At 44.4% G+C, this 24,821-nt stretch overlaps 1 protein-coding gene across 1 annotated transcript in view; it reads right to left on the reverse strand.

The window, feature by feature from the left end:
- Positions 1-24,821, reverse strand: part of NEB (nebulin) — a 210,937-nt gene that overhangs the window by 176,262 nt on the left and 9,854 nt on the right. Inside the window, exons 5-19 of the mRNA XM_078865795.1 lie at positions 23,671-23,778; positions 18,991-19,095; positions 16,865-16,969; positions 15,953-16,057; positions 15,355-15,459; positions 14,011-14,115; positions 13,095-13,202; positions 11,718-11,834; positions 11,036-11,140; positions 8,499-8,603; positions 6,523-6,627; positions 4,916-5,014; positions 4,491-4,595; positions 3,394-3,501; positions 1,490-1,603 (exon numbers count right to left, since the gene is read on the reverse strand). Coding sequence (XP_078721921.1) covers positions 1,490-1,603; positions 3,394-3,501; positions 4,491-4,595; positions 4,916-5,014; positions 6,523-6,627; positions 8,499-8,603; positions 11,036-11,140; positions 11,718-11,834; positions 13,095-13,202; positions 14,011-14,115; positions 15,355-15,459; positions 15,953-16,057; positions 16,865-16,969; positions 18,991-19,095; positions 23,671-23,778 — 1,599 coding nt within the window. The remainder of the gene's footprint in view (positions 1-1,489; positions 1,604-3,393; positions 3,502-4,490; positions 4,596-4,915; positions 5,015-6,522; positions 6,628-8,498; positions 8,604-11,035; positions 11,141-11,717; positions 11,835-13,094; positions 13,203-14,010; positions 14,116-15,354; positions 15,460-15,952; positions 16,058-16,864; positions 16,970-18,990; positions 19,096-23,670; positions 23,779-24,821) is intronic.

Consider the following 24,821-nt stretch of genomic DNA (forward strand, 5'->3'; position numbering starts at 1 on the left):
CCGAAAGAACTAAGAGTATGAATCCTTGCAGTCACGAAAGCTTCAAATCTAGAATGAATAGGAGTTGTTAGTTAGTAAGGACTTGTCCCTTGCTTTTTATTTGACGCGTGTGTGGCGATGGCGCAGCCATCGATCGGAGGTCGAATTCGAACCGCGTTGTGTGATCGGCATTGCGCTCGCTGAAGGTGAATGCCTTTAGGGAAGTCGTGTGCTGTATACGCAACTGCGCACAATTCTGTGAGTCACTTATAACTGCTTTGCCGTTACTTATTGCCAATTATGGACTCGGACTATTGTCCTATCATCTCATAGAATCCCTGGCACGTAATAATATGCTACACAGTGGCAGTGGGGGTCGCAAAATGCCGATTTATTACTAATAAACCCCAATGATCCGATCGAAATTAGGGATTTCGATCAGATCATTGGGGGGCACGTGCCAACCCCCCCCCCCGCCCCCCCACTGGCTCCGCCAGTGCAAACAACCACACCGTCTGGCTTTGACATTCCCCGAAGGCACTCGTAGAAACATAATCCGCATCAGAACATTAGGAAGCCAATGCGCACATCTTCATAAGTGGAAATTAAAGGCACAAGCCAGAGGAGTGCAATTGTGACCATGCCACCGAAACGATGCATAATGGTTATAACTCATGTTAGAATTGACAGACAACTTGGAGTGGTTGGCGAGGGCGACCAACTGGACCAAGTTCACAGCCACCACCAGCCTTGGTGTCATCCACACGGTGTGTAATTGCCCTCTACCCCAGAGTGAACAAATGGGCGCGCACAGATACAAGAGCCCTTTCATCAAATCCCACGAACTACGGTCATTCTCGCAGCAGCGGCTTTTGGCTGGCCATCGAACAAAGACGGTCACCGCTTCGCGCGCTTTCAGATTCGCTTCTGCAGCCATCTGGAACGCTCTTCCTTTCGATATTAGGAAGCCACTGGAGCTATGCACTTTTAAATCCAGATTTTAAACTAATTTCTTTCGAGCTGCTTTTTGTGTTTAGTTTGTTGTCCTTCCCCCGCACCTCTGATGATCATGGTTGGCTACGTACAGTGCAAAAGAAGTTAAACATACATACAAACTATGGACCATATAGTAAACCACTGGAGTCTGCGCTCTTTCAACAGAGGAATAACCAAATGACACGAACTCTCTCCTGAAGCCCTTCGTGGCAAGCAGCCATCGACATTGGAATTCAACTCCTGAACACATTGCCATGTGCAAGAAGAGAAATCGCCCTCTACTGGCAGACGAATGCCCACTTACAGCCCAGTGCAGTGGACACCTTGTGCCACATAGGGACAGCTTCCACTGGGGGTTCCCTTGGCTAGACTACAGAAGGGCACTGTAATGGTTTAGAGAAAATATGTGATGTAAGCCGCTTTGAGTTGCTTAGGAATTTAATCAGCCATCCATATGTGAATCCTTATCCCGTCATGCTACGTTCGTGTCATTTGCGTATCCTGACCAACGTACCTCGCTTTGAATGTTTGCCACATGTATCGAGTGGCGGAGCTTCGGGTCGTCTTCGATGCTCAGGGCCCCGATCATTTTGCCACGGCTCTTCTCATAATCCTTCTTGTACTTGACCTGCCGCATCACAAGTCAGGGTCACGCGTGTAAGAGCCATGCATGGTTATGTATATATATACACAGTTCTTCTGACTCGTTTCTTTGTGTATCCAGTCACCGGTGCACAGCTAGCTACACAAATGCATATACAGTTTTTGTCTTTTTGAATTTCTAATAACTTACTCAAAGATCGCCCACCGTGTGTTCATTTAGCCATACAGCCCCAACCGACAATTATAATAAAAATTAGAATGATTCAAATGTATAACGCGCATTCCATACAAGGATCCCAATCCACTGCTGGACAAGGGACTCCCCACGCTGTGTGGGCCATCGATATTAATTTCACCGTACTTCACCGCACTGCTCAATGCTGGCTGTTGAAGGTGGGGACAGTGGGAGCACAAAAGCACAGTACAGTGATAGATTTTGCTGCACTATCTCATGCTGTAACGAACACAGCTGCGCAGACAGCTGTGACACCTGTTTTACCCATAACAGGTTTTTGATTTAGATGGCATGAATATAAATGTGTCGTTAAACCCGCCACCACCCGACGCAGCCAATTAATGTATTACTAGTACTGCATACCGGTTGTGTGTTGGAGAATAAACCCACAACATTTACAATTCAAGTACCGTGACGTTTCGCCAGTAATTACCACAAGCATCATCAGGCGACAAGCCAGAGTTGTGGAGAAATCCTGCTGTTTCAGTCTCAACGAGAGGGATAAATGTGATGTCGTCACTGGTGAGGCAACCTGTTTTACACATTGGGGTAACCCATTCCAAGCACTATCCAGGCTCGGTCCTGCTTCGCCTCGAATGAGACTGCGTGCATCTCAGGTAATTTGATCATGGGCACTGTGTGTGTTATAATATTTTCGGATGTATATGGATTTGTCAAAATTATAACATTAAGTGTTTCTTATTTCTTCATGCCGTGGCCACAAAACTTCGCCCTTATATAATCGACTCTACCCCAATTTGCGTTGTACGCACTCCCTTCGTTTTGACTTTAAAAACTAACGATTTGTTACATAAAGTTACAAATAAAAAAAATATTTTTATTTGTCAAAGTGCAATTATTTGTTATAAGCGGAATAACTCAATGGAAAATCTCGGAATGATAAACGTAAAAAAAATCCTGAAAAAAATGTTTGATCATCCAGCATAAAGTTTAATCTTATTAAATGTTACCTTCATGAATACTACTCCAGAGTACGTAGAGGATAAGTTTGTAATCACACTAAAATGACTGTACTTATAAAACTAACGAATTGGTGATGCTGCATTGGCTGTGGTGCACAAGCACAAAAAACCTACATATTTAAAAACGCATTTTTGCGCACCTTTAAATTTTGTTCTAATCGTTTGTCAATGACCGTGTTTATGAACCACGTGTTACAGCAGGTGGCAAGCACCGATGACACACTTTCTTCTTCAGACGCACTCTTTTGGGAGGGTCTTGCATTGGGTTATCTGACTAATTGCCTATATGACTAGTTTTATTGCATGTGGCAACAGTAGCAGATAATTGGGATTATACAGAGCAAGTTTTCCCCCTCTAGACTGGCAGACGACAGGGCTTGGATAATAAGTTGATGCCAGTTTCTGGCTACCTCTCAGCTTACCTCTCGTTTTGGCCCAATGCGTTTGAGAGTATTTGACTGCGATACATTTTCACACTTCATTGAGCTTGGAAAAAAATAGCTCTATATCTCAGTATTAGGCCTCACCTGGTAAAATACAAACATGTTTCTTTTAATTTTAAAGAGCAGGTGAGGGGGCAGCCGACTAGGGACTTACTTCGCTGGCATCATTGCTGTGCTTTTTGGCGGCCACGATGGGAATGGAGTCGAGTTTGATTTCAAACTTCTTGTCTTTGGTCTCTTCCCAGTCCATCTTGTAGGCATTCTAAAGTAGAGAAGGCAGCAGCAGCAGTCAGTCAGTCGTAGGGGGGTTAGGCAGGGAAAGGAAAAACAAGAGACAACTGGAATATGATGCAGAGGCTTTTGAAATGTATCCTCAATAGGGGATGATAAATGTCGCACTCACTTTTATAATGTTCTAAAACCAATTATAATTCATGCGATTCGTGACTAACGTGTTATAGTAATGTAACAATTCCACCACTTGCTCAAAGGTTGCCAAGAGTGATAAGCACTGCCCAAGCGTTTATTTAAGCTGGGTAATGGAATTTAGTTTGTATGCTATCGTATGTTTTAAACATGTACATATACACATTGTGGAAACCATCCTCACAATCACATCATAAACATGAATCCCATAACATTTTTCCATCACAAACATGTGGCAATGTAATAATTCGCTTTTATTTCGGATGTATTACTTTTTTTATTTGAAGTGACATTTTGTAATGATAAATTGGGTAATTATAGGACCTTCATGTCATCCACATGATCTCAGTAATTATTTATGGCTTACATCTTTGGTGGCAGACACATTTCCACCGTTTCTAAGACTGAAACTGACTCAAAGGCCCTCAACTTTAAGCTCTGAACCTTTCATTAATTACCAACAATTTGCTTTTACCAAATTCTAGACTCAATATTTATCATCATCATCATAATACAAACAAAAATCTAAAAGGTCAAAAACCGTGTTTGAATATTCATGACAAGGGGGAAATATGCACGCAAGGTCTCCGAATGGACGTTCGGGTTGCACCAGGGTTTTCTCCGATGTTTCCCTCCACGCGCTGAGTTTCTTCAGGAAAGAAAAAGTTTCCAAGGAAACTGTCGGCGCGAGGAGCGAAACTCCTCGGTGTGATGCCGACCAAGGCGGGGCGGGAGAGAGCTTTAGAGCACAGCCACGAAAACCTAGCGAGCAGAGCCGCATGAGGTCTTTCACTTAACCAGGCACGTCTCCCCGCGCGGACTCACTTCGCTCAGGTTGTAGGCGTTGGCGCGGGCCTGCACCAGGGGAGGGTAGTCCGCCGGGAGGTTGCACTTGAACTTGTCTTTTTCGTACGCCTGTTTGTAGTTCACCTGTTTGCGGCAGGCCGACGTAGCATCAAGAAAGTCCCATTGGTTAGTGAAGCTCTCCAGTGATTAACGGATGTAAAAGAAATAGCATTTCTTTTTTTGCTCAGATGCTAAGCAAACTTACGTTCATGAAAGATAGGAAACATTTTTGAGGGAAAGATGTTGACAAAAAAATCGAACAACATTTATTTCGCACACTTCCACGAAATTTGCACGGACAGGTAAATCATAAAAAAAACGATGACGCCAACAAGACGCGTTATTTCCCATCAGGACGAAAATGCTGTTCACCGTCGGGGAAAAAAAACGAGCGTGGAACGTACATCGCTGAGTTGTTGGGCGTTGACTTTGGCCTGCAGCATCACCGGGGTGTCCATGGACTGCGTGAAGGGCACGGTGTCTGGGTGCTTCTTGTAGACCAGCTGCAAAGACGACCACAGCACATCGCTCGCTGGCACTTTCACTTGTTTATTGAAAGATGTGTATGTATGTATGTACGTTGAACTTCTTTTGCACCGTACGTAGCTTACCGTGGCTAATCGGTGGTGCGGGATATAGGCAATGCATGCAGATAACTCCTTCATCAAGCATGAAAGGGCAAGCGATTGTGTGCGTTCCATATAATACATGTGAAAAACACACGGGAAGCTAAAGGTTGTTTAGATGCGCAATATTAGTTAAAAATTTCTGCCGATGGTTCTCAAAAGCTTATCAGGTTTGAGTCTGAGCCTGGATGGTGCTTGGATGGCAACAACCATGCATTAACAGGTGTTATAGGCTGCTGCGGGTCTGTATTATGGGCAGCAGAGGGCAGTGTAGAAAAACCCAACTAAACTCTTCTTATTTTACGAGGTAAGGACCACTTGAGCTGTGTAGCTCTTTTTCAGAAGTGACCTGGCCACAAATGATAGCTCAACGAAGTGGCTTATCACGTGGAAATGTATGACAGCCAAATAATCTAAAGAAATGTTTCTAAATGTGAAGGGAAAAATCGGAGGACCCAGAGAAAAATCCATGCGAACACGGAAAGAACATGTAAACTCCAAATATTACAGGCGTGAGGGTTGGGATCGAACCCACGACCTCCTGAATGCCAGGCGAGGTAGTTAACATCTCACCACCGTTATGCTCAAAAATCCATTGCATTCCACTTCACTGCTCCCCACCTTCGCCAAACCGCATTGACCATCATGGTGAAGCATGGTCGAACAACCCCAATAGCCACACAGTGTGGAGAGGGCCTTATCTCGCAAATGTACACAGTGCTGTACATTTTACGTACGTTACACAAACTTAAACAAATTAAATAAACGTTGCGTGTTCCTTGCTCTATCTGTACGTCAAATATATAGTCAAATGATGATGGCTGCTCCAAAATCTGCAGCGCATATTACAACGTATGATTTTCACCATAAATATCATCTCTTACTTGAAATAAAAATGTGAAATAATAATTTACAGTCCCCTGTCAATCTGAGAGACACAGGCCTCAACCACACTGTGTCATTCGTTATCGTTGTTTGACCATACTTCACCATGCTGGTTATCTTGCAGGTTTGTGAAGAGGGCGTTCAAGATACATCACCTGCCACCAATATTAAGCCATGACCAGGAATTTAAACCGGGTAACCAGGTTTATAGGCACAGCGTGCTAAGCACTGCACCACCACGATATTCCTACTTTAATTTTTTTAAATGTATAAACAAGGTGGCTGTCATTCGCTATTTAAACCTTGCTAAAGGCCACATGGCCAAACATTGGTATGAATTCACCCACTAATTGCATTTGGCAAGTTCTACGTATTGGTGGATGTTTTCTCGCAGCTTCGTAAGGGTATCTCATTGCGTATTTTCAACGTTTAAACAGCATGTACACGGAATGCACTTTTTTGTTTCCAGAGTCCGGGGAGGGGGGGGTGGCAGCACTCACATCCTTGAATTGAGCCACCTTCTTCATGGCTTCATACTCAGCTGTCATGGTCATCGGGAAGTAGCACATGGTCTTGTCCGCCTCATAATCGGCCTTGTAGAGTTTCTGCAAAACAAACGCAGCATAAAGAACGGCAGTGTCTCAGCGGCTGTTATGGCTTTAACTTTTCTCAACATAACCTGATCTAGAAAACTATAAACTAAACTATTTTTTTTACTTCACCAGGTGAGGCCCACTGAGCTATACAGCTCTATTGCAGAACCGACCTGGCCATCACAAATGATAGCTCAACGAATTGACTGATGATCATGTGGAAGTTTATGGCAGTCCAATACTTTGAACGTATGTTTCTAAATATGGAGGGGAAAACCGGAGGACCTGGAGAAAAATCCACGAGACCACGGGGAGAACATGCAAACTCCAAATATACAGTAGGCATCAGGTTCAGGATCAAACCCACCACCTCCTGCATACCAGGCAAGGGAGTTAAGATCTCACCATTTTATTTTCTTACATATTTAATTTCCTGACAAAATATTTATGAAACAACTTCTTTAATTATTAAATCATACAATAAATAGCTATTTCCCATTTAATTATCACTTTGCAAATAGTTTTTTTCCAGAGTAAATGACGACATTGAGATAACAGGCATCGCGATATTTGGTTACTTTAATTAATTAGTTTTCATATTATTGACAGCAGGTGCATTTATAAGCATTACAAACTGTAAAGTTTCAATGAATAGAAAACTCATGGTGTGCTTTTGGCAAATTACTTCAGCTGATGAACTATAAGGTTCTGCTTATATATGTATAATTAAAGTGCAGGGAAGCACAAAATCAATGCAATGAAAACGTGAAACGCAACTACGAGGTGATTGGATTATGATATTGTGATAATCGTCAATGTGTGATATCTGTTCCTGATAACGATTTTTGGGTAAGATAGGGTGAGTGTAAATATGTCGTACACCCACCTCCACCCGACACAGCCAACGAGTAAGGCTTGTCACGTGAACTACTTCAACACACCGGTGTGTTCGAGAGCAAACGATCGACTTTATCATGTAGGCATTCGTGACCATTGCTGTTTGTCGCCTGACGGAGCTGTTTTTTATAATTACTGGTGAAACATATTACTCGAATTGTAAATATTGTGAGTTTACTCTCCAACACACCGGTGCGCCGAACTAATTGGTATGTTTTTGTTTACGTGATAAACCTTACTAATTGGCCGTGTTGGGCATAATATGACCCCGAATTATGCAGTATGCAGGATTGGCAGCATCAAAGGGAGGGAGTGGGGTTAGCAGTAATAGAGGGAAGGAATTTTAAAGTAAGGAGCTGCAGCAGCTAAACCACCACGTAAAACACTAAAATATAAACTACATCAGTATCATCAATATACTAAATATACTCTCCAATAAGCTGAGCTACTAACAGTAAATCATACATTACAATTCTACGTCGCAAAAAATATAATATGCCTCCAGCTAACAAGTAGTGACTAATCCCATATCTGCATTTCCAAATAAATATGCTAAATTCCTCTTGGTATGCAAATTCCTTTGTCAAGGCGCTCTTCCCCCTCCAACCCAGCTTAAATATACGCTGCCAAGCCTGGTGGTGTTCATTCAGATGCTGTCTTTCCGACAGACCTGTTCTTCACCTGAGGACGGCTGCTTGCGTTGTGGCCGAAACGTCGTGAGAATTATTTTATTATGTTTTATTTTTATAATTTTATTATTTTCCTTCTACGTGACTTTACCGAAAGAACCAAGAAGAAAAATAGACATAGTGTTTTAGTTTTCTCGTATTGAAACGGCTGTACGCCCTATGGACCTGAAAACTCAATTTCCCTGTACAAGAACACGGGGTAAACCATATGGATTGACAGCTGTGCCTACGTCTTAAATTGTTACATCGGTCGTCGCATCGTGAGAAATGAGAGAGGCGGCGGGCGACGCTACTCACGGCGTTCTGAATTTCTGCCACGCGACGAGAGTTGGCCATGTGGGGGTCGTCCGGGCTGCCGATGTAGTGGCCCCTGTTCCGTTCGTAGGCCTCCTTGTAGTGCACCTGCAGGCCACAAACACCGCACACAGACAGGATATGCAAAGTGTTCAGTTGCTTTGTTTATGAATCACGTGGCTAGGTGTGGAACAGCCGATCTGCAAATCTACACAGCAATTCCTCGCCAAGTTGTGGGGGTTATGTCCCTGGAAAGCCCCAGTGGCAAAACCGTGGTTGGCAAGACTGAAGGCTTATGGAAAATAGGGGGTTAGGTTCCGTGGACGCGGTTAACATTCTCATCGAAGCCTACCTACGCATCCTATGCATTCAGTACACATGAGAAATATGTACAGTACGTTATAACATACAGTATACCCTGTACGAACAAAACAATTCCTTTAATATTAAGTGAACACAAATACGTTCAATTACCTTTAACATGTGGGGCCGTCCGTAAATGACGTCACGCGATTTTTGACCGCCCCCCCTCATCACACGGTGTCACAAAAAGTCAGACCCCCCCTCAAATATGACGTCACAAAGCTCTGCCCCCCCCCCCCCCCAAAATATAAAACATGCTTCAAATCGCTTTAACTATTTATTTAAGTAGAACGTGTTGTCTATATTTATTTAAAGTTGCGCACTTTGGATGTGACGTCACATTTCTCAAACCCCCCCCCCTCGTCACACATCGTCACAAATGTCTGACCCCCACCCCCAGGTGCGTGACGTCATTTATGGACGGCCCTTGTATACTATAGTGAAGTCCAGATAACGATGAGAGTGACGATGATGACGATGTTGGTGATGTTATGGAGGGGGGGGAGGTTGGTTTTAGAGATGAGAGGCTCTCCCCCTCCTCAGAACTCGTTCCTCTAAAGCAGTGGTTCTTAACTTTTTATGCAGCATTTGCAGCCCCGTTCTTCTCAATCGTTAAAAAAAGTATAATGATATACTTGATATACAAAGTAGTTGTACTTAGGTGCCCGTGCTTAATTTGTGTTTTCGATTATTTGTCTTCTAAAAAAATCTGTCCGTGTCTCGCACACACCCAGACAGGGCATCACGCACGGGGTGCGGTGATGCCCTCCAGGTTAAGGAGAACCACACCGATCTATTGAGACGTGCCACCACTCGTCTCGACCTCTTTACACTACACTCGCCCTCACCACCAGCTCGTCGCTTAGGAGGTCATGATTAAGGGCGACATTTCGTGGTATTAGTCCAGTAATTACAGTACACTTTCACGAGGTATACATTACGGCACTTACGACGTATTTGGCAACCGCTGCATAACACTGCTGATACCACTCGGATAAGTACGCCTTTTGGCGTCCTCTGGTCTAACACCGTTTTCAGACGAGGCTCAAAAGAAAGATGTCTCTGGTGTGGACAAATCAGTTTCAAGGACAATGCATGTATTATCAGAGTATGTTTTTTGTTTGCATTCTGACCACAAGTATTGTGGTTACTGCAGACATGATTCCTTGTAAAAGGTTTCAGTTTGGTGTTTTAACATCTTAACACCTGTTTTGTTGCCAGAAAAAAGGGAAACCCTATGATCATATTTTGGTACTGGCAAAGGAGGTCCCATGATGATTGTAAATTTCTTAAATTGTAAAAGAAATAACGAAAAAAATGGGACTCAATGTTATTGCAGACATTTGCACATTTTTTTCTCTAATTTTTTTGGAAATCACATAAAAGTGTATCCTGCCATAAATAATAACTTTTATGTAATCGTCGTTATTTGGGAAGAGTAAAATCAAGAAATTAACTGTGTGTGCACTTTAAACAACAATAACAACCAACAATCGCTGCTACCATCGCACACAGATTAAGGATCACTCGGGCTACCGAACACCAGTGGGGTGCAACAGCTCACGTGGAACACGTAAATTTATGTCATGAGCTATTATATTGCATTGGACATTATAGTAACAAATGTCAGCCTTTGCGCATTTGTTCAAATCCTATTTTTAGCATTGGAGAAGAACCTAAACTTGTGGACAATGTGAACTGGTGATGACAACAGGTGGAGGAATTAACTTGTCATGGGCATCAACCCTCAATTATGAAGATGACAACTGGACAGATGTTCCACGTGTATTGAGGACATCATGTGTTGCTGTAGAATTATCTGCTTTATACGGAGCACGATATTTACGCTGTATGAAATACAATTATTGCTGTCATTGTTCCCTGGACGTTCTTGGATATGGGGAGCCTGAGTGCTCGCCGGTTGATGTTATCCAACGCACTCCGTGCTCTGTTCGCCTCCGAGCTCCGAGTCGCGTTTTGCTTTGTTTATCTGTGGTGGTCTTGGATCTTGTTTTTTTATGATGATCATTTTTTGAGATGTTAAAATGTCAAGCGTTTCGAGATGAATTTTTGCACGAACTACACTATAAAACATTATTACTACGAGCGTGTTTTCCCGTGAGTTGGGGGATGCAGTGGCATGAGCCGGGTGCGTGAGGTTGGACTGCGGCACTCACGTTGCTGGTGAATTTCTTGAGTACCGCGTCCATTCTGAACTGGGGGGTGTCGCACACGTTGATGCTGTGGCCACGGTTCTTGTGATATGACTTTTTGTATTCGTGCTGTCGGGAGAGAAAACAAACGCAAGAGAAACACAGACGGTGATCCATGCTCAGATCTTCGCTTTGTTAACGGCCTGTCGAACTTAGGAGCCCGTTCTAGGCACAGTTTTGCTCAGTTTGTGAGTGTCACATCAAGAGGTCTGTTAACAGTCCGACAAAAAATTCTTATTTTTCAGGTGGATGATACGGTCGGCACAGTACTTGACTCACAAAAATCTAGTCCGTGGTCGACTCAGCCCATCAGGCCTCGAGGGCTGATAAAACGAATTATTCGCATTTTCTGGGAGGCCCCGCACAGGGGCCTCCCAAAGGGCATAACATGTTGTCTTAATTGCTATGCAAGACACACTCTTGCGAGGCATATACAAATTCCATTAACCTCATGAGGATCAGAGGTCTACCAAGGTGATGTTAGTCATTCTGTAAAACACACTTCCAGGTGCCATTCACCGCACAAGGTGATTCACTGCTCAGCTGGCAGAGTGCCAACTGCTTTGTCTGAGCGATGGCACTTTTGAAAAAAAATGCAATGAAGCGCAACTAAAAAGCTCGTTTGTGTTTCGTCCTCGATACTCACGTCGCTGAGGTTCTTAGAGACGTGGCGTGCTTGCTTCATGGCGGGGTTCTCCGTGGCTGGCAGCGTATTGTAGCCGGCCACGTCCTTCGTCTTTTCATAGGCAGCTCTGTACTTCACCTGCGGGTGGCACGAACACACGCCCGGTCATCGTCCTCCCCTCCCTGATCTAAACACTTCCCTCAACAAGTATGTAGGCGTTGTAATCGACATTTGGGTCACGTCACCACGTGAGTGAAAGGCGTGTGTTGTACCACCCTCCTCCACCCAGCGTAAAGTTGTCACGTAATTCAAAACGTGCCAATGCATTACTAGCTCAGCTCGCCGGTGTGTTGAAGCGCAATCCAGTGGGTTAAAATGTATGTGGATTACTCTTCAACACAGCGGTGAGCTGAAGCAGTTTGCAGTTAACTCAAAAATCTATTATAAATCATAACGTTGGCCACAGGAGCCTCAGCATTAACAAATATGTTGACAATTTAATTTGGACATCTTTACAACGCTGACCTTGGCTATATATATATACCTATGCCTAAGTAATTGTTCAATTATTAAGACAGTGGAGTTATTACATTTACCGCATAATAATATATTATCCGCTGTGTTTTGATGGCAATGTCTTTCCTAATGTCACAACAGCTGGGATTATATATGAATTACAACACATATAATCCATGGTGTAAAGTTAATAAAGAATACTGTGCATGAAGAAAGCTCCTAACAGATGGAACTGAATTCCTAAAGAGGCCTCACTACACCTGATTAAGCTCCCAGCACTGAAGAACCACCTTAAGCCAAAATGAAAGGGTGACTCTTTGGCGACCATCGGCCTCACGCCCAGTGTCAAACGATGCAGAGCCATTTACATTCCATGGGATAAAGAGTTTCCCCTTTTAAAACAACAACAACAATAATAACAACAACGTCAACTTGTCACGAGCCTCATGGCATTCGTTTACTCTCGGAGAGAGAGAACGACTCGGAGGCGCGCGAGGCGGAACCACGGTGAGGTGGGGATGGCAGCAGCCACGTGCTGATCTGGCGCCAAATTCTCCCGCAAGCTCTGCAGTCCTCTGTATACCAAGGTGCTATCCTCTGTATACCAAGATGCTATCAGCCAATTCGTGAGCGTTTTACACGTGGGAGGAAATCGAAGCGCCCAGATAAAACCCCACCTGCGTGTGAGCGGGGAAACACTCTATCCCATCCAGATGGAACAGGTGGAGTTCACATTTTCTGTACCGCTGTCTACCGGCAAGCCCCCCCATGTACCATTCTCGTTCCCGCTGTAATGCGCACTATGATCCCCACTACTTTATTGAGGGCGTTATTGGTGCGTAAAATAAAGATCAATCGATGGATCGATTGACAGGCCCTCACCTGACTCGCATTGACACCCGCCTTCTTAACCATCTCATACTCGGGAGTGTCCGTGGAATCCACAAAGAGCTTGTCTTTGCTCTCGTTGAAGGCCTTCTTGTACTTGTTCTGAAAGATGAAGAGAAACGCGGACACCGCTCGGCATGCTGGCTGGCTGGTTGGCTGGCCAGTGATGCAACGCAGAGATAATGACAGCTGTGATTTAGGTGCAGACAGTTGTTTAAGTCGTAAACACAAAAAGGTACATTCTCTAAGTACTAAATTGTTATTATTATTGCAATGTGTACACAGCCACACCGATTTAATTATATTATTATATATTGTAATATATAACTAATATTGTAATATATATTGTAATATAATGTGCTGACCACTGATATATGCACAGATTTTCTGCAAAAACAGCTTTAAAATTATTTGGTGAAATCACAAATTATGCGGTGATGCTGCTGCTTCTGCTGACTTAGCACGGGTGCACAAATGACAATTAATAACACTTGGGAACACATTCGTCAAGAAGAAACCATTGCCCCTGAAATTTCATTCATCACATATTTTCTATACGTGTCCTTTTAAGGAAGTGCTATTGATGAGTGTGTTGAAACTTTCAACGATGCTCTTGTAACAAAACTAAACGTAGCCGCTGTTCATTCGTCGTCGTTTACATTTCTGCCAATTAAAAAAAAATCTCGAAGGCCTGACGTTAATTCCTTTTCATTACGATTAAACACGTTTGTTTTCTCGTATATGACTCTGTTGTCCTTCCCCTGCACCTAAGATGAGCACAGTTGGCTACGTGCAGCGCGATAGAAATTAAACGTACATACATCTTATCGTAACTTTTCAAAGTCGCACACGAATCTAATTTTGATGGCACCTATCCTGTCTCTAAAAATGACCGTTGTTCAACACTCACGATGCTGATGTTGTCGGAGTTCATTTTGGCCACGGCGACGTCATAGCAGGGGGCCTGACTCCACTTGCCCTTGACAGACTTATCGTAGTCATTGTGGTAGTTCATCTGTTGTGGGGAAAGCGAGCAGGGTGGTCGGGGGAGGGCCCCGGTCAAATATCACAACATCGTTTTAATGACAATTGCAGAAGCAACTCTAAGAGAGGATAGCAAGTAAGAGGAGAGCAAGAGAGAAAAACAATCGATTTAAAAAATGTTTAATTTACACTTGTAAATATTTGAATAATTCCGTTCTGTAAATGAGCATTGATAAGTACTGAAGGGTGGCTACATGACCTGTCATTAATGTTGCACTTTAACACTTTGAGTCCCCTACATGGGGGCTATTTGTGAGTGATAGCGTGAGTACGAGAGCGAGAGAGATTGCGAGAGAATGAGAGAGAGAAGAGAACACAGAAAGAGTGTGTACGTGCAGTGGTTAGCGCGCTGCACTGCGAACCCGGAGAGCCGAGTTCGATTCCCGCTCACGACCAACATTTAGTGACAAACATCTGAACCGGTTCTTGGCCTCCCGTAGCTCGATTCAGCTTTAAATGAGTACCTGGTGCGGTGCGTAAACACCAGCACTGGGGTGGCAAAGGTGGCCGGGCGTGGCGTTGGCCACCCACCGCCTCGTGTGCCATGCGGGCCTCCACAGGAGCTCACGAAATGAATTTGCCCCAACAGTCTATGGCACTAGCCCCACAATATCTACAGGAACTGACCCATCTTTAGACACCAACGAAGTCCCTGAGATTTTAGGATCGTCTTCTTCAAAATATTTCTAGGTCAAGGCTCCTTTGCTGGGGTGATCGGGCTTTTGCCAGTGCAGCTCCCAAACTTTTGAATGCTTTGCTAATAAGGCAATAACAATCGTTAGATATATTTATGTACTGTCTTGAAAACTCACGTCTGTAAACTGGCATTTACATCCTAGTCCTGTCCATTTACCATAGTTCTGTTAATTTCCTGCTTTCCATACATGATGCATTGGAATCTACAGATGAAATGTGATTCACAAATGTCAATTCAATTTTTTGGCTGGCCATCGAACAAAGGCGGTCACTGCATCGCAGGCTTTCAGATGAGCTTCTGCGGCCGTCTGGAATGTTCTTCCTTCCAATATTAGGAAGCCACTGGACCTATGCATTTTTAAATCTAGATTGAAAGCTCATTTCTTTAGATCTACTTTTTGTGTTTAGATTGTTGTCCTTCCTCCACGCCTCGGATCCGCGTGGTTGGCTATGTACGGTGCAAAAGAAGTTCAACAAGCATGTGTACATAGGGTGATCATTATGCAGGACTTACATCGCTGAGTTGTTCGCCCGTTTTCTTCGCCTGCACCATGTCGGGCGCGTCCACCACCTGAGTGTAATGCAGGAGGTGCTCCTCGTGCCCCTTCTTGTACACCACCTGCGCGTCCGGGCACACAGCCACACGTCGTCAACGTCGATCGGCACAGCGCGATGCACAACGTGTATCGAAACGCAAGCATGCAACAATTCAAATTCGGGACTTATCCCCCGTGCACACGTAGCCACCCATTATCTCCAATTGGAGCGATTGTCTCTCTGGCACCGGCTCGCTCGTGTGCCTCCAAGTATGCTCACTGTTTGTCTCCCCCCCAACACTACCGATACGCCACGGTTGGCGTAGGGGGGAGGGCAGGGGGGAGGCGCCCCCACCAGCTATCAGGGTGATTTTTCTTTACTAAATATGCTCCCCACCTTCATCAACACGAACTGACCAGCATGGTGAAGTAGGGGTAAACAATCCCGCATAGTATTAACTATTAACACATCATTAGGAGACATTCTTCATCCAGCAGTGGCTTGACAAGGGGCTGTGTGTGTGTGCACGAGAAGACCCAAGTGGGGAGAGGTTGTGGCCCAGATGAGCTTCTTACATCGCTGAGGGCCTTCTGAGCCTTGGCCACACGCCTGAGCTCAGGGCTGTCAAAGTAGGGGATGCAGCAGCCTCGGTCGAACTCGTAGTCAGCGTGGTAGACTTTCTGTTTGGAGATAACAACGGCGATCATCGTGTTTAGTTCATTGTCCTTCCCCCGCACCTCCGATTAGCACAGTTGACTACGTGCGGTGTGAAAGAAGTTCAGCATACAAAGATGTGCACCACTTCCACATTCAATGTACGCGCTCGTTAAATTCAGTCTACGCGATTCCAGAACTCTTAACACTGCGCAAGATGTCGTACGCCCACATATAATTAGCTAATTTATTAAAATGCAACAAAGATGAGAGGGCAAGAAAACTTGGCTGTCTTATAGAGTCTAAGGGTGCTTCTGCGATAGATTTACACGATACATTTACAAATATTAATCTGATAAATAGTGTGACATTTCAACATTGGGCTTACAAATGCTGTCACTGGAATTGTGGCGCCTAAACTCTAGAACTGGTTGCCCTTACTTACACATCTTCAAATCTCGACTAAAAAGATATCTGTTTAAAATGTCATTTTCTTTCTTTAATTACTTTCAAGCGTCTTTCTCACTTCTTCTTTCCTCGGTTGACGCTAAACTACTTCCGCCTTTCCATGAGTAGCACCCAAGAGAACGATTGTTTAATGGCGCTTTATAAATCGAAATTAATATTTTGGTTATTAACGCACTCCTTTCAGAGACGGTGGCGCAGCACTCTTGCACGCCCCCTTACAAAGCCTCTCCCCCTGGCTTCTCTACGCTCCTCGTATGCCCTCTGACGCACCCCGACCCAGATTTTAGTTTTTTTTGTCTCCGTTGAGGTGTAGCCCAACGATGTCCCCGTGAGCCCGTAAACCTGGGCTGGGTACACTGCAGCACCTGGCTTAAGTTGGCGGCGTTCTTGAGGGCCTGCACCATCTCCGGGCAGTCGGAAGGCAGCAGGTAGCGATCTTTCACGTCCTCCCAGCTCTTCTTGTAGAGAACCTGCAGGGCGGTTGGCGAGATTAACGAATAACCCCTCAAGAGTCACAGCAAGCTGCGGTGCCGGCGTCGGGAACGCGCCTCGTTGCAACTCTTGAACCCTCGTCAATTCCGGTTCGATTGTTGCGGCCTCCTGTATCAATTATAACTCAAGTTTAAATAAATATTCTGATGAAATATTCTTATGATACCGGCTGGAAACCGGCTCCTTCAACAAGGTCAGGGGGGGCGGAGGGATTTGAAAAAGGCTGTCTCTGGTGTTTGAACATCTTAACACCTATTTTATTGCCAGAAAGTAATGAAGCCTATTGTTATGTTGTAGATGATGTGAGGTGGTACCACAGACGGCCAATTGGTGGGTGGGGGGATTTTTTAAAATGAGGAACAGCGAATGGGGGCCAAAGGATGGCAGAACAACAGGTTGCTGTGGTTGCTACAGAGTGGACAGAGGTTGTGGTTTGTTTAGGGGGTTCTATAGCGGCCCTGATGCCTGTATATTTCGATCGAGATTTGAAGTTTTCGTGACTGCAGGGATCCATACTCTTCGGTTATTTCGGTAAAGTCACGTAGGTAGAAAATAAAATAAATTGTTTCTTGCTGTGGTTGTCCCACCTGATGATGGATGCTTGTGTTGCGACCGAAACGTCGTGATTTAATTTATTTTACGTGACTTTACCGAAAGAACCAAAGAGCATGTATATTTAGAGTTTGCATGTATCTCTCCCCGTGGTCGCGTGGTTTTTTTCTCCGGGTCCTTCGGTTTTTCCCTCCACATTTAGAGACATTCATTGAGATTATTTTGGTGCCATAAATGTCCAAATAATGGGCCACTTTGTTGAGCTGTCATTTGTGCTCAGGGCGCTTCTGAAAAACAAGTTAATACCTCAGTGGGCTTTGCCTGGTAGGATGGGGATGGTTTAGTTTCATTTGTGTGTGTTCGAGTGATTTGTTTACCTTTCTTGTACTTTGCACTACAATCGTGTTTTTATACTGTTTGCTGTTGTAACATTCTCACCCACCCCTACAGGATACCTGTGAAAAAGAGCTTTATAGCTCATCGGATTCCTCCAGTATAAATACATATTCTTATTCTGACATAGAGTGAGTTTAAATGTACGCTGTAGTTAAAATGAACAGTCGAATTCCCTCCTCCACCTCAGCGAGTAGCTCGGTCAACCTTACAAAGCCTGACTTCATTCCGACTTCCTGGATTCTGCCCTCATGATGGTTGGCACAGTTGCATGGCAAACGCCGAATCGCGTTGCTATAAATGTGGTTGTGAGAATTCTTACTTCAACTTACCGTGCGAGCGGAAACAATGATAACTGAAAAACTAAAACGCATGTACAAATCGTGACGATTTCATGTTTTTGTTATCTTTTGTCCGGCGTTGGAGGATTTTGCGACATAAGATTTGGCCAGATGTATTATTTGGCTTAATTATTTTTATTGAGATGCAGCGGCTTCGGGAGGATGGAGAAGATTTTCCAAAACGCTGGATAATCACTAAATCATTATTTAAAACATCTTATTTTTGTACATTCTTACATAATGTTACGTATTTAGGTTTTGTGTATATGTTTCTTTTCACTTTTTAATCTGTTAACCACATGTAATTTGCATAAATAAACATAAATTGACGAAAATAAGCATCCTACTTTAAAAAGTTGCTGTATTTACTGAACCGTACTTACCGCTCCAGTCACGAATACTTTGCATGGGTTGATGTATGTGCGTGCAGTATTTCCATTGTTTAAATGTAGTGTGTAATGTAGTGTATATAATATTTGACACTGAAATCAAACAGAGCTACTTTTTTGTCACACACACACACACGGTGCCGATAGCCGGACTGGGTTACAGCCTTTGGATCGGTTTTTGCCGGAACGGTCCCGGACTGCCGTATAATATTGTAAGCAGCAGAATACTCGATGATCGACTGTATTTACTTTCTGAAGTAAAGCTGACACTTCCACGACTGGCTGATTGCGCCATGTCAGATGGCGGTCAGCGAGTTCTCTCACCTTGCTGACCATGGCACTGATCTTCTTCGAATGCTCAATGTCCCACGCCTTCTCGTCCACGTGGCAGTTGCTGATGGTTTTTCTCCCAGCGTCGCGGTATTTCACCTTGCGACCCCACGTTGAATTGGGAGAGAGGGGTGACAGTTAGGAAGCCGTGACATTAAACATTAACAACAACAAAACATAGCCCCTTTCAGTAAGCAGTGGTGGAGTACCTCCCCTTGGACGTGGACCTTGTCGGGCAAAGGATGTGCAAGGTTGACTATGGATACACACTTTCATTTGCTTCTCTTGGCAGTCATGACGCCGCAATGGAGTGCGACAGAGTGGGTAGGAGAAGACTTTATTAATTTCAAGAGGTGATGGTGATCATCAGACTAAATAAAATGTGGCCGGTTGGCTGCGTATGGTGCGAAAGAAGTTCTACATACATACATGCCCAGAACAAGTACATTTTAATACATATATTCAATATAAAAATGTATGAAATACACCATTTCTATTCGAATATTTTTTTTTATTTTGAAGTAATGTGGCGCGTTTTAATTCGTCTCGTTCTGAGGGGAATAAACACCAGTAAGATAAATAAAGTAGCCAGCAAATTTGAGAGCGCTGTGCAACTTTACCTTCGTGTTGTCATTTTTATTTGGAGATGTATTTTTCAGTACGATATTTTGAAATTGTAGTTCGATTTAATGCAGCGATCACTGAGTTGCTTTGCTCTATGGAAGTGCAACGTGCAGCCACAAATTCGGGATTGCTACTAAATGTTAAACATACAAACATGTAAACCCATACAGTTTATCCCCTTTCTTGTACAGGGACATTGAGTTTTCAGGTCCATACGGCGTACAGCCGTTTCAATACGGGCAAAAAAAAGTGTCTAAATGTTTGTGTTTCTCCCTTGTGATGGGACTTTGTAGGATGAACTTTGAGATTCATAAGGGTGCGGGATGACCATTAAGGTCTGAGTTGGTCTGTAATAAGGTAGGGCACTGATAATGGGTTGACAGGTATAAACATCACACTCCAAAAAATAAACTGGGACAGGGTGTCATTGTATAATAATTGTGTAAATGTAGTAAAACCAGTTACCATGAGAGGCACAGGCACATTCTGTCATGTGAGGTTTCCGATTTTCAGTGCTGTATTATAATTACACTTACCAAATTATACAAATTAATTTTACCAGGTAAGGCCCACTGAGCCATACAACTTTGTCAGAAGCGACCTGGCTACAACTGGCAAATCAACGAAGTGGCTTATTGCGTGGAATTTCAAAGCAGCCAAATACTTTAAACGCATGTTTCTAAATGCGGAGGGAAAGATGTGTTATGCACTGGATATTAACAGAGCCTATTCACAATTGGTCACGGGTTCATGGCTGATCGTCTTTTGTTTTAAAAATGCATTTGCCTTACTGGTAGTGCGATATGACTATTATTTTTTCTATAATTATTCTGCTTGTTCACCCTGAGTCACAATGATCCGTCTCCGGAGGGTTCTGCCAAATATTCCACAGTAGAGGGCGATGTTGCTATGTTTATCGAGTAATTTGCAGGCAATGTTTCACCATTCGGGTTGTTTGTCTAATACCAGTTACATGGTGCTCTTTAGGCTATGGGAGTAAACCAGAAAACTCCGAAGACACCCATGCAGAACACGGGGAGAACACACAAACTCTACACTCCACACAGTCTGCAGAACACGGGGAGAACACGCAAACTCTACATACACACAGTCTGCAGAACACGTGGAGAACACGCAAACTCCACACTCCACACAGTCTGCAGAACACGGGGAGAACACACAAACTCTACATACACACTCACAGTCTAAAGAACAGGGTGAGAACACACAAACTCTACACACACACAGTCTGCAGAACACGGGGAGAACACACAAACTCTACATACACACAGTCTGCAGAACAGGGTGAGAACACACAAACTCTACATACACACAGTCTGCAGAACAGGGTGAGAACACACAAACTCCACACTCCACACAGTCTGCAGAACAGGGTGAGAACACACAAACTCTACATACACACTCACAGTCTGCAGAACAGGGTGAGAACACACAAACTCTACATACACACAGTCTGCAGAACAGGGTGAGAACACACAAACTCTACATACACACAGTCTGCAGAACACGGGGAGAACACACACACTCTACATACACACAGTCTGCAGAACACGGGGAGAACACACAAACTCTACATACACACAGTCTGCAGAACACGGGGAGAACACACACACTCTACATACATACAGTCTACACAACACGCGGAGAACACGCAAACTCTACATACACACAGTCTACACAACACGCGGAGAACACGCAAACTCCACACTCCACACAGTCTGCAGAACAGGGGGAGAACATGCAAACTCTACATACACACAGTCTGCAGAACACGGGGAGAACATGCAAACTCTACATACACAGTCTACACAACACGCGGAGAACACGCAAACTCCACACTCCACACAGTCTGCAGAACAGGGGGAGAACACTCAAACTCTACATACACACAGTCTGCAGAACACGGGGAGAACACGCAAACTCTACATACACACAGTCTACAGAACACGGGGAGAACACGCAAACTCCACACTCCACACAGTTTGCAGAACACGGAGAGAACACACAAACTCCACACTCCACAGTCTGCAGAACAGGGGGAGAACACGCAAACTCTACATACACACTCACAGTCTGCAGAATACGGGGAGAACACATAAACTCCACACTCCACAGTCTGCAGAACAGGGTGAGAACACACAAACTCTACATACACACTCACAGTCTAAAGAACAGGGTGAGAACACACAAACTCCACACACACTCCACACAGTCTGCAGAACACGGGGAGAACACACAAACTCTACATACACACAGTCTGCAGAACAGGGTGAGAACACACAAACTCTACATACACACAGTCTGCAGAACAGGGTGAGAACACACAAACTCCACACTCCACACAGTCTGCAGAACAGGGTGAGAACACACAAACTCTACATACACACAGTCTGCAGAACAGGGTGAGAACACACAAACTCTACATACACACAGTCTGCAGAACACGGGGAGAACACACACACTCTACATACACACAGTCTGCAGAACACGGGGGGAACACACAAACTCTACATACACACAGTCTGCAGAACACGGGGAGAACACACACACTCTACATACACACAGTCTACACAACACGCGGAGAACACGCAAACTCTACATACACAGTCTACACAACACGCGGAGAACACGCAAACTCCACACTCCACACAGTCTGCAGAACAGGGGGAGAACACTCAAACTCTACATACACACAGTCTGCAGAACACGGGAAGAACACACACACTCTACATACACACAGTCTGCAGAACACGGGGAGAACATGCAAACTCTACATACACAGTCTACACAACACGCGGAGAACACGCAAACTCCACACTCCACACAGTCTGCAGAACAGGGGGAGAACACTCAAACTCTACATACACACAGTCTGCAGAACATGGGGAGAACACGCAAACTCTACATACACACAGTCTACAGAACACGGGGAGAACACGCAAACTCCACACTCCACACAGTTTGCAGAACACGGAGAGAACACACAAACTCCACACTCCACAGTCTGCAGAACAGGGGGAGAACACGCAAACTCTACATACACACTCACAGTCTGCAGAATACGGGGAGAACACATAAACTCCACACTCCACAGTCTGCAGAACAGGGTGAGAACACACAAACTCTACATACACACTCACAGTCTGCAGAACAGGGGGGAGAACACACAAACTCCACACACACACTCACAGTCTGCAGAACAGGGGGAGAACACACAAACTCTACATACATACACTCACAGTCTGCAGAACACGGAGAGAACACACAAACTCCACACTCCACAGTCTGCAGAACAGGGGGAGAACACGCAAACTCTACATACACACTCACAGTCTGCAGAATACGGGGAGAACACATAAACTCCACACTCCACAGTCTGCAGAACAGGGTGAGAACACACAAACTCTACATACACACTCACAGTCTGCAGAACAGGGGGGAGAACACACAAACTCCACACACACACTCACAGTCTGCAGAACAGGGGGAGAACACACACACTCTACATACATACACTCACAGTCTGCATAACAGGGGGAGAACACACAAACTCTACACACACACACTCACAGTCTGCAGAACAGGGGGGAGAACATACAAACTCCACACACACACTCACAGTCTGCAAAACAGGGGGAGAACACACAAACTCCACACACACACACTCACAGTCTGCAGAACAGGGGGGAGAACATACAAACTCTACATACATACACTCACAGTCTGCAGAACAGGGGGGAGAACACACAAACTCTACATACATACACTCACAGTCTGCAGAACAGGGGGGAGAACATACAAACTCCACACACTCACTCACAATCTTCAGAACTGGGGAGAAACGTACAAACTCCACATGGCAAGGTGCCAAGGGTCAGGAATCAAACTAAGGCACTTTCGGCCGTAATGCACAAGTGTCCCCAATGCACCACCTTTCCGCCCAATTCCTTCCACATTTTCTTTTGAATTGCGTCTCTTTGCTGCGCCGCTCACGTTTCCATCATGTCGCGCTGCGTTCGCGCCACGTACCTCGCTCAAAATGTCCTGCGCCTTCTTGCAGATGTTCTGCCTCGGTGTTTCCGACATCGTGGTGTAGCCCTTGGGCTGGTGATTCTTCAGCGCCTCCTTGTATTTCACCTGCGCCAGGCAAACACCCACCGAAGAAACCGGCACTCCGTGGTGATTGTGGGAGCGTGTTATTGCGCATTATCGTCCAGCACCTACCAATTGGCACAGTCTGGCTACATACGGCGCGAAAGAAGTTCAACGTACAGACGTACGTACATTGTCAGAACCACGTGTGGTAACATGGAGCATTGCACTCTCACAATGCACACCAACTAATTTCTTTGGAACAGTTTTTTTGCGCTTAGTTGGCTGTCCTTCCCCCACACCTCTGATTAGCGCGTTTGCCTACATACGGTGGCGGTGGTGCGAAAGAAGTTCAATGTACATATCGTACTGTACCCGTGACTGATTTCATCGCTCCATCTCTGTGGTGCACGTCCCCTTGGCTGTGCTCTCTCCTTTGTTTGGAATTCCGTCGTTCAGACTTCACCATGAGCCATCACCCCCTTGTTTGCGACGTTGTCCTGTCCAAGCCCGTTTACTTGTATTCTCAGTTAAAACGATGTCATCCCAACGTGTCCCTCTTTCTGTCTCTCTAATTCTAAGCGTGCGTCTTTCTGTGTGATTCAGTGACAGTATTCGTTAACGTGACATCAACTAAAGAATAATGCACTAACTTGTTAAAGTTGCGTTTATTACGAAATGCATTGCAATTAATACAAGGAAGTCAGCTTGAGAAATGCCTCCGTAAAAATATAATTATTTTTTATATGAATTATCCAAATTAGTGCCAAAGTAAGGCAGAGGAAAGTTTTCTTTAAAAAAATCGGTATCCGTTACTTTATCTATTCATGAACCTCGAGGCCTCGTTATGGAAAATAACTGAAACACTGTTGAAACTTCTCGCGGTTAAAAACATAGCAGCAGAATTATAGGCTGAAATAATACGTTTCTGATAGCGTTTCTAATACTCAAAATTACTTTGTGATAACGAAGTCTTGCAAATAAATGGTAATCTTTCTTAAAACACCCATTGTGTAATGCCCCCTTTATTCATCTTCAGGAGAAAAAGCGCTTTATTGGTTGGTATGTTGAGGTCTGCTATAGCCACG

The sequence above is a fragment of the Lampetra fluviatilis genome, chromosome 21 (genome assembly GCF_964198595.1).
Source record: "Lampetra fluviatilis chromosome 21, kcLamFluv1.1, whole genome shotgun sequence".
Lineage (NCBI taxonomy): Eukaryota > Metazoa > Chordata > Hyperoartia > Petromyzontiformes > Petromyzontidae > Lampetra > Lampetra fluviatilis.